Raw genomic sequence first — 11,022 nt, 5'->3', positions numbered from 1 at the left:
GTGTGCTCACCATAGGTATGGTGGAGCACTTTAATGTATCTGTGTGATTGGTGACAAAACAAGTGACAGGGACAACACCCCTCCCTCTAATGCCCATACAGCAGCATGACTGCAGGAGCTGAAACAGAGCCGGCTTCTGAACATCATGCACCCTGCAATTTCCTCTGGTGACAAATGGATATGAGATAGCAGCAGCAAACCTCCAAACATTAGTCACACTGCTTTCCAACAAGCAACAATTACATGTAATAGGTACTCTGTCATCTTGCTCCAGCTGAAATTTATAAAGAATGCACTAATAAAAATTTGACTTATACTTACAAGCACCATGTGCTACTTCAGGAAGCACAGGAAACAACTTCAGCTTGACCTGAGTTTAGTAGCATATTATCAGTTGTTAGTTTGCTGTACATTTAGAAGTTTATTTGTCAGTTTTTAAATCAAGTATTGGGCTACGAGTTCTTTCACCAGTTTTATCTTTATATCTATTTTCATATTGCTGGGTTGCATTATAATTCAATGCATTTTTAAGACATCCAAGCTTGTCCACTACAAAGATCAGAAATGTGACCTGTCAATTATTACCATTGATGTAAGTGCACGTATCAAGATATTCAGCTATTTATACAGCTATCCAGCCTCATTAACCTAATAAGTCTTGCTAAACCTGCTGTACAGAGAAAAGTGATGTACTCCTATGCCTGATTCTGGCATTTTACAGAGGTTATGGTCAAGTTCCTTGAACCAAAACCAAGCTCTAGGATTTACTCTAGTTAAAGAACAAAGAAATGCTGCTCTTCCGTTTCTCAAAGTCCCTAAAAGTGAAAGGTGAAAATATGATTGTGACTTGCCTGAAGTTTGAGTGATAATATATATTAATATACTGTTGACTTGGGATCAATACTGGCATAAAAGTAAGATGAACTTGGTTGTAAAACCTGTTGAGACAGTGCCATGAGGTGCCTTAAATCCTTACTCTAGAGTCACCACAACTTAGTTTCCATTAGGGACTGGCATATAGTGATACCAATGGCCTCATGTGCATATTGTGGCACCTCTAACATCATTTGAGACAAAATCACTGATTTGGACTAAGGTGGATGGGTACACTTTTACTGGAAAAGAGACATCCATGAAAATGCACAGGTTTTTCTCACCCTCTGATACAAATAAAGCATTTCTGAGGGGAGCTGAAGATGACCTTCATGCTCATAGGCCCACTCTAGTTTACCAGCCTATGTACACATGGGTACTGGATTTCAGTCTGGGATTGGATGTGAGTTGACTGTTGCCGAAATACATGCTGTGAAACGTTCTTCCTTTGACGCAGATGCCATTTTCCCCATCAGACCCAGAAATACAGTTTGAGGATACACTCTCACAGTAGTGGAACTTGAAACATCTGAGGAAAAAGCTGAATTGTCTGGATAGAGGAAATCTATTCTTTGCTGCTGTTGAAATGAACACTGAACTGCATTCAGCCTGGTTTCCAATTTCTAAAGAAACAAAGGATAGGCTTAGGTGCTAGGAGCTTATTCTGAGGCTGATCAGTGGCAGTTCAAATGAAAATGCTTTGTGGAGCAAAGAAATCTAAACTTAAAAGCTTTGCGTGCTAATACATCGTGTACAGAACTTCTCAGAGCAATTTCATTTGGCTGTTATCTGCCAGGTTCGGTGTAATGTGGCAGCGTCTCCGTTCTCCCCGCGGCGACCCGGAGACCCGAGGTGTGACTGACCGGAGCAGGAGCCTGGCAATGCGAAACTCCAAGAAATTTCTGTGCATTTCCACGACGCTTCCTGCTGACACCAGAACTTGGGGGAATTTCGGTCTGCTCCTGAACCGCGGCGATGGCAGCTTTAGTCGCCAAAGGCACGAGTGGGGAGCTCCTATTTGGGACATTGAGCTCCAATCCCTTCCCTGAGCCATGGCGGTCAACGATCCCCTGGTGACAGACACTCGACTATCCCCGGCGGGCTGGCACCGGCACCTCGCACAGCCGCTGACCTCGGCAGCCTCTGCCTTTCTCCCATCAGGACCTCCGGAGCTTCCAAGCTTTATCTGACTCCCTCCAGGATGCGGGAGAGCATGGAGAACTCGGGTTCAGAGACCGCCGAATGAACAACCCTCCGGCCCCGGGACATCCCAATGGACAGGTCCATCGCCTCGCGGGGTACATCCAGGGGGAACGGTGCTACTCCAGACCTTCCTTATTCCCAAACAAACGCCTCTCCCATGAATAGCCCACGGGGCCGCGAGGATCCCGTCAGCCGCTCCCAGAGCGGAGAAGCCGAAAACCTGAGGCGTTAACGAAACCCCCGGGATGCGGCGGAATCCAAACCTTCCTTACTCCCAACCAAACGCTTTTCTCAGAAGCGCCGCCTGTCCCCTGCTCCAGTCCCCGCTGCGCTCCCCTCACGCCGCCTCCACTCCCGCGCCCGCCCCGCCAGCGCCCCCGCCCCCGCGAGCCCTGCGCACTCAGTCGAGCCACCGCCCCCAATCCCCTGAGAGCCCGCCCCCTCTCTCCGCCTGCGATTGGTTGCTCTCGCTGTCTGTCCGGTGCCTCCCCGGCCCATTGGGTGAGGCTGTGGCGCTGCCCCGCCCCCAGCGCTGTCGGTTGGGGCGAGCCGAGAGTAAATAGACGCCGGAGCCCAAGATGGCGGAGCTGCCCAGTCCCGGTCGTGGCGCGGCGCCCCCCGAGCAGGAGGTGCTCGGAGCCAGGACGGCCCCGGACGCGAAAGCTTCCCGCGGATCCCAGCCGGCCGCCAAGAAGGTGAAGGGAGCTGAGGAGCGGAGCCTGAAGGGCGCTAAGCGCGTCAACGGTGAAGGGGGCGGCGGTGGCGGGAGCGCCAAGCCGCCGCTGCCCGCGGTCGTGCCCAGCTACAGCGGCCCCGGGCCTTGGGGCTTCGCCACGCTGCCCTCGGGCCCCTCGACGGGCGCGGGGGGCTTTGCGTTCCCCTCCCCACTGTCCCGGAAGCTGCTGCCGCCCGCGGTGCTGCTGCCGCCGTCCGCCTCCCCCTCCTCGTCCCACCCGCAGCACCAGCACCGCCACCACCGGCACCGCCTGGCGCTGGCGGCCGAGGCGGGAGGTGGCGGCAGCGCCAAGCCCAAGAGACCCAAGGAAAAGCGGGATAAGGAGAGGAGGAAGCACGGGGTCCTGCCCGTGGTGGCGACGGCGGGAGATGGCGGCGGGGCCCTGAGCCGGGAGGAGAACGGGGAGGTGAAGCTGCTGTTCCCGAAAGGTGAGCGGCGGGGCAGCGCCGGCAGCGGGGGGCGGGAAGGGAGGGCTGGAAGGGGCAGCGAGCGCAGCGGGCTCAGCGCAGCGGGAGGTGGCTGTGACCCGGGCCGGGGGCTGCGGGCAGTGCTGGACCCGGTCACACATCGCTGGCGTTGTGTAAGTTCGTGGGGAAGGCAGCGGCGGCTCAGTCCGCCGTCAATTCTGTCAAAAAAGGGGGTGTGGAATTAGCGATGGCGTCAGCCAGAAGCTGCCAGAGGCCCTAGGTTTTCTTACCTATTAGGGAAATGAGGATGCCGAGTAATTTATTACAAATGTGCAAACAAAACTGAATTGAGGAAAAACGGAGAACATGTTGTAAAAAATCGCCGTAATTTAAAAATTAAATCGTGAATCGTCTCGTTTCTTAGGCTATTAATTTTTATGGGCTAAGTCATTGAATACTAGAGAGCATGTAGTTAAGATTTAGATACGTAGACTTTTGAAATCTCGTGTAGTTGCTGCTTCAGGCTTTCTTTATTTCTTGAAGATCACATCTCCCAAGGAATGCTCGAGGCCTTCAGGATATGGGGAGGAGTGCTGGGTTAGTTCATTAGTGGAGTTGGACAAAAATGGCTATTCGAGGTAGGACAAGATGTCAGGCAAGTCTTCTTGGATTCCTGCTGTGATCAACAGTAAATCTTGGAAACTAAAAGACGATACATGACTATATGATGATAGTACATAAATACATGCTATTATTTCTAGTGTGCCCTTTCCCAGTCTCCAGTGACCTTAAACCAGATGTTGATGCTTTTATATTTACATTGAAATATAAGGAATTTGAAACGTGCACTGCATTACCTAGTTTAATCAAGTTTCATTTCTTTTAAAGGGAAGATAAATTACAGCTTTTGTGTGAATTTAGGTTACTTTGATTGTGGCCTATACCTGTAATTGCAGGATCAGCCAAGGTTGTACAGAAATATCAATATGCCTTTTTGTCTATTGATTATGTTGTCTGCGCTGCCTTAGTTCATTTTCCACTAATTTCCATGAGTATCTTAGTCTATGATTCACTTTTCATTGAGGGTTTTCTTTTTTTTTATTTACTTGGATCTTGATTGGTGAGGTACAAGTGGGTTTTAAGCGTGTAATTTCCGTGCTTTCAAGTGTTCCATTTTAGGGCTTTTTCCCTTACTTTGTTCCTGTCCAAAATGTGACTTGGAAAAAGCCTTTAGAAATGATCCTCAGTACACATTTGATGTTGGTGAAGTAATTTTGTCTTCAAGGATAGCTGCTAGGAAACTCACCCAATATCCTTCTTGCAAAGCTATGTAATTAATAACCATATTTACTCAGATTCCCATAGTGTCCAACCAGTGTTAAGGAATCATGTTAGTAAATCTTGGAACCATATTACAATAACAAGATGAAATATTCTTTCACATTGATAAAAGAAATTGACACTGATAGTGTTAACTGAATAACTGATGTTATTTGTCTTTAAAGAGGAGATTCTGTGCCTTGTATCTGGAAAAGATACTTTTCTCAAAGCTTATATACTTACAGACACAATTTTTTTTTTCTTTTTTGTTGCTGAGTGCTCAGAACAGATCTTTTTACCTTACATTTATTCCTTGAAAGCTTATCTACATGCAACAAATAAATTTTCAATGGCAAATGATACCTATTTGGCATCTGAGTCTACAGATTTCTGTTTAGAGGAAGTAGTTTCTAAAGGTAAAATTTTGTGGCCTAATTTCCTTAATAAAAGAATAACTTTATTTTAATTAATATGTATATTTCTGCAGAGAAGGCTGTGAGAAAGTGAAGGATGCACTGAGTCTTCTGAGAGCTGCCAGCCTTTCAAAAGTGATTCAGTATTTGACTGTAGATTAAAGAACAGGTTTGTGCTGTTAATCCTGTGAATAATTTACTTTGCAGAGAGGAAAGGGAAAAATGCAGTTATGATGCAGGGAGAAAAGAATGGCTGGGGGGCAGGCACATAGAATCCGAAGTACAGAGGAAAGCTAAGACTGACGTTAAAGTGGGTGGGTGGAATAGTCAGGACTTGTGCATAGGGAGTGCTGAAGCTACAGAGTGGAAAAAGATACTAGAGGGACTGTGGTTGCAGCATATAATGAGTGAATGTGGAATGAATTTGAAATACTGACAGGAAAGGAAAATAGCAGGCAAAAGCAGTATGGGGGTGATTCTGGTCTTGTTTTGGGGCAAAAGATTATACTTAGATGCTGTAGAAAAGGCCAGGAAGGTTAGAGAGAGGTAGGATAGAAGGAGAGTGAAAATTTTTGGGCAGCTTACAGATATGACATGGGTAAATTTAGATGATTTCGGGTAATTATGAAAAGCTGACAAGCTTGCACATACAGAATATATGAGGGCCAGGGAGGTAGGGATAAAATATTCTCCTTTAGGTGTCATGAGGTGAGTTAGTAGAAGCTGTCATCAGTGCATTCTATAAACCAGCCTCTTTCAGGCAAGTGCAGCCTCTTTCTTCTTCCTGGAGCCTGCAGTTAGATAACCTTTTTGCTTTTGGTGCAAAAGTAGAAAAAGAGCAGCAGTGTGGAATTGATGGTACTGACTGTTTTTCTCTGCTAACATTCGGAACTGATACACATGCCAGTGTTGCACCTGCCAGAAGGAGAATTGTTTCAGTGGGCAGACTAGAGGTGTAGAGGCAGAAACACTAAGAGATAAGCAGGTGGAATGGGTGAGAGTTCCTTGGTTGTTTTGAGGCTTTGGAAATGGAAGAAGTCCATCCTCCTGTTAGCAGCCAAAATGGAGATACATTGCAGGTGCATACATGGGATGGAGTGGAATTCCTAGTTGTTCCAGTACCTGTGAATGAGGAGGAGTCATGTTTCTGGTTGGTGAGCTGTGTGCTCTGCTGCACAGAGCTCGTAGGGTGTGAGGAGAAAAAGCTTTACCTTTGTGAGACTGAGGGCCTGCACAGATTTCAGTACTAGAGAAAATGAGGAGTAAAGCTAGGGGAATCAGGAGATTGGCAAAATTTGTCTCATGAGATTGTTAGGATTGTGGTATAGACAAAATAATACAGAGAATCAGGGTGTGCAGTGATGTGGAGTAAATGAATGTGAGATCTGGCCTTGAGAGTAGTAGCAATTGCTAACAATATTGCTAACAATTTTAGTTTAATTACTAAAATTAATTTTAGTTTAAATTTTAAATTTTAGTTTAATTACTGTAGTGGTGATAGTGGTATTGACACTGAGGAGGAGAGTGTGAGATTTTTCACCTTGCTTTCAGAAAAGCTGATGATAGGAGCTGGCATGTGTCCTTCACTTGCAGTAGTGATTATGGGGTAAGGGAGCATAGTTCTGAGGCACCCTTATTGCCTAAGTCATAGGAAGATGTTAAGCTTGGTAGTAGCCAAGATGGATGACGCGTTTAAAGCTTTTCAAAAATGTTTATATTTTCTTCAAGTCTTCCTTTAAAGACTTCTCTGGTCTTTTAATTAATTGCCAAGGGCTTTTAAGTTGCAGAGTCATAACCAGGCCTTACAGCTTGTGATTCCATTCAATGAATGGAGTTCAGTGACCCCTTCAGAGATGATCTACCATGCAGAGAACCTGAAAGAGCCTTTTGCTGGATGCATGATTTATTCTGCAGATAACGAGGTTTAGACTGTTGAATTTCACTTGCCATGTACATTCTGATAGTGGAACTAAAGTTGTGCAATGTTTTTGTTTTCAAAACACGGCGTCAGTCTGACAGAAGTGATTGCTGTACATGCTATGACTCTGCTGATTCAGTTAGTCATTTAACTGATACTCTGCTCTAGCAGTTCATAGTTGAGCTTTGCACTGTTATGAAAACAATTTCAGCTCAGCCACTCCCCACTTCATTAAACAATGCCTGTCCAAGTCTTTAGTTTTGGTCCCTATACTTGCTGTGAGGTGTAATGCAGTTGCATGATCCACGTTTTCTACTTGCCATTTCTGTGTACGATTTCTCTTTCCCTTCCCCCTGGCTTTTTTTTTTTCAGTGATCCATTTGCTGATAAGATTGCCTCATTGTGCAGGCAGTTGCAAAATGAGGTTGACATCTTTGACTTGTAGATGGGGATTCCCCATATGAGCAGGAAAGCTGAATATGGTGCTGTAGCTCTTGTTTTTAATATTAGTCTATTTTTTTTAGCTCCCTTTACCCCCTCCCCCCCCCCCCTTCTTTTTCCTGATGTCTTTGAAAGATAAGATTAGATTTCAGATGAGCATTTGATTCTTCTGGTAACTTACCTTGTGTTGTGTGACTCTTCTGGGATTTTGGCTTTCAAGAAGTTACACTTTCCAGTATTAATAATTTTGGTCTGCATCTGGTGGGATGCTCATTTCATAGTCTGTTATCAAAGTAGGCTGAAGAAGGTTTTGGGTCTTCTTTTTCCCTTCTTTAGAACTGGGGCCATGTATCTTGCTTGCTAGGTTGTCTTTTATTTTTGCTTCTGCTAAACATATCCTCCTTCTGTTAACTTCTATTTCCCTTTTTTTCTTTTTCCTTGTACTACGTGGCTTGACTCACTTCCCCCTCCTCTCTGTTGAATTTTTTAAATATAGCATTTTCATGCTTATGAGGCTTCTTGACCACTCTCATCTGAATTCTTCAATATATTTCTATTTAGATACCCTACTGTAAGCAGTCTAGGAAGTATTTTGGGTTTTAAGTATGGTATTCAGGAGGAAGAGGGACTTCTTAAATTTCTGATGTTTGAGATTTACAGTTTTCAGAGCTGGTAGTGACATTAATGTAAGTATGCAATGTTGGGATAAATTTGGAGGACTGCAGCTTTTTGTTCAGGGACCCTGGCCCCTTTGTGATAAGATAACCTGGTGCTTGCTAGGCAGAACGCAGTCTTTTTAAGCTGGAGAACTGTACCCTTCCTGTACCCCAGAATCCAGCTCTGTGTTTAATTTCTGCAGCAGAAACTTATTCTGAATTTAGAATACCAAATAGTTTTTCTTAGTTGATACAAGATCAGGAGACTGAAACATTTGATCTGCAACCTCGTGAAGAGGCCTTGTTTGCAGCTGTCACATTCTGTGTTACTGATTTCTGATGCAACTCCCCAGAGCTTGAGCTTAAACTTGGCTCATTCAGTTCTGTATGTAGAAGGTCTCCTTGGAAATATGAAGCTTAAAAAACTGGGAGCTGTAAAGATCATATTTCAGTTTTTTGGAAGTGTTTTTAATTCTGAAGGGATCTGTCTTCCTTTTCATTCATTGAAGAGCTTGGGGAAATGTTCTTGCCTGATAAGGGGATTTCTTTAGTCATATCTTGGATTTTAAACTTAAATTACTGAAAGGGTTGGCAGCCATATATTCCTGGTTGCTGGGATGTGAAACCTATCCCTTTTTTGATGATTTTTTTGTATCTTGGAAATACTGTATTGGTTTTTCCATGTTCATTAAGTTGGGAAACATGCTCTGCAGTCCATGTTGTAGGATTTAATAAGTGCAGGTGTCAAAGCTGTTAATATGGTGATGTTAAATGTACTTCATGTACCTTCATAACCAATTAAACATGGCTTCTTGAGGTTTTATTTTTACGGGTGTTTGTTCAAAGTGAGGAGATTGCTGATGGAAGGGATGGTAACTGATGTTCTGGTATGCCCCTCCTTATTCCCCCTTCCTTTCCGTTACACTGCTGGTGTTATCCATACTGAAGGTGTCCCTTAGCAGTAGTCTGTAAATATTTTGCCTCATGTGCAGTGACAACCCTTAAATCAAACAGGAGAGAGAGAAGCAGAATACTTTGAACGTAATCTATGACTGACTACTAATGTGAGTTACCATCTGGAAAATGATGCAAAGCAGCTGCAGCATCTGACAGAGTTGTACAGCTCTCTTCTTTCAGTGCTGAAATGGACTTGCTTGTTTGAGTTCCTGCATGGGCTTCAAGGTGCAAATTTCCCAAGTGACAGTCACCATGCTGCATATAGTCCATCCACTAGAGAGCACTTCCCACTCATTCTCTATGCTCTTATTTTACCATTTTGTCTGTAGAAGTTTGCCGTAGAGGCAAAGATCTGGTTAGATTTCTGAAATCAGGATGGTGTGATCTGTGAATTTGTGTTCCTGTATGTACTGCTTAGGAAATCGTGGCAGTCATTATGAGAAGGTATCTCCTGAACTGGGAAACTGAGAACTTGTACTATAGCCTTTAGTTGTAAATAGCTATTTAATGTATAAATACAGTGTGTATCCATTTCTTTTATTTATGTACTTAACCTAACATCCAGAAAAAGTAGCTTTGGAATTTGAGGAGGAAGTATGCATACTATTCTTAATTAGTTCAGTTCATTGTGTAGAATTGTTGTAAAGTGAAAGTATTTTTCAGATTCCCTTTAGAAACGTGAGATGGCATACACCATAATAAAATTCTTCCTGTCTATATGTAGCACTTACTTTAATGTACTGCTGTTGCAGCATTTCTTTCATGTGTGGGTATACTGTTTCTGTAACAATGTATGCAAAGCAAAGAATATGGACTTTATGGTGACACTCTTTACTGTGAACTTGAATGAGACATGTAGAAATCTCTTTAATTCTTTGTGTGTTGTATTTCCTCTAAACAGGGATACTTATTCCTACAAACCTCTGTATTTTAAGAAGCATACACTGGTTTATTTAGTAGAGTTGGATTGGATTTGCATGGCAAAGTTTTGGTAGTAGGGGAGGAGATACAGTGATGGTGAGAAGCTGCCAGTGATGGTGGTAGCATCTCTGAGATTATGTATTTTAAGAGGGGGAAAAAGTTACTGCACAGGACCAATTGCAGCTGGAGAGATGAGTGAGAATATCTGAGAGAAACAGCCCTGCAGGCACCCAGGTCAGTGCAGAAGGAGGGGCAGGAGGTGCTCCAGGTGCCAGAGCAGATTCCCCTGCAGGCCCTGGAGAGGCAGCTGTGCCCCTTCTGCCCAGGGAGGTCCATGGGGGAACAGAGATCCACCTGCAACCCCTGGAGGACTCCACCCTGGAGCAGGTGGGTGTCCAAGGGAGGCTGTGACCTTGTGGGAAGCCTTTGCTGGAGCAGGTTCCTGGCAGTACCCGTGGAAAGTGGAGCCCATGGTGGAGCAGGTTTGCTAGCAGGACCTGTGACCCCATGGGGCTCCACACTGGAGCAGGCTGTGCCTGAGGGGCTGCACCACATGGAAAAAGACCCAAACTGCAGCAGTTTGTGAAGAGCTGCAGTCCATTGGCAGGACTCACATTGGAGAAATTTGTGGAGTACGGTCTCCTGTGGGAGGGACCTCATTCTGGAGCAGGGGAAGAGTGAGAGGAGTCACCCCCTCTTGAGGAGGGAGGAGCGACAGAGGTGACGTATGATGAAGTGACAACAATCCCCATCCCCCTTGGTCACTCGGGAAGGAAGTAGAGAAAATTTGGAGTGAAGTTAAGCCCGGGAAGAAGGGAGGGGCAAGGGGAAGATATTTTTAATATTTGTTTTTTATTTCTTATTACCCTACTCTACTTTTGATTGGTAACAAATCAATTTTTTTCCCCAAGTCGAGTCTGTTTTGCCCATGACAGTAACTGATGCTGCTTATGATCTCTCTTTTTCCTTACCTCAACCCGTGAGCTTTTTGTTGTATTTTCTCTTCCCCTCCAGCTGAGGAGGTTGGTCCTGGAGTGGCTTTGGTGGGCACCTAATGTCCAGCCAGGCAGGGTCAACTTGCTACAAGAGTTAGGAGTAACTTTATAGTAATAGAGACTTTTCTCTCAGTCAGTAGAGCTTGAAAACTAAGGACTGAACCTAGCTCTTTGTGAGCTTC

At 44.8% G+C, this 11,022-nt stretch overlaps 1 protein-coding gene across 2 annotated transcripts in view; it reads left to right on the top strand.

The window, feature by feature from the left end:
* Positions 1-2,625: 2,625 nt before the first annotated feature.
* Positions 2,626-11,022, top strand: part of LOC131592969 (lysine-specific demethylase RSBN1L-like) — a 44,997-nt gene continuing 36,600 nt past the window's right edge. For both annotated transcript variants that reach the window (XM_058864992.1, XM_058864991.1), the window contains exon 1: positions 2,626-3,240. In XM_058864992.1, the coding sequence (XP_058720975.1) occupies positions 2,655-3,240 (586 nt within the window). In that variant the 5' untranslated portion in view covers positions 2,626-2,654. The remainder of the gene's footprint in view (positions 3,241-11,022) is intronic.

This window comes from Poecile atricapillus, chromosome Z, assembly GCF_030490865.1.
Source record: "Poecile atricapillus isolate bPoeAtr1 chromosome Z, bPoeAtr1.hap1, whole genome shotgun sequence".
NCBI classification, from domain to species: Eukaryota; Metazoa; Chordata; class Aves; order Passeriformes; family Paridae; genus Poecile; species Poecile atricapillus.
This window is presented reverse-complemented; position numbering and strand designations above follow the sequence as displayed.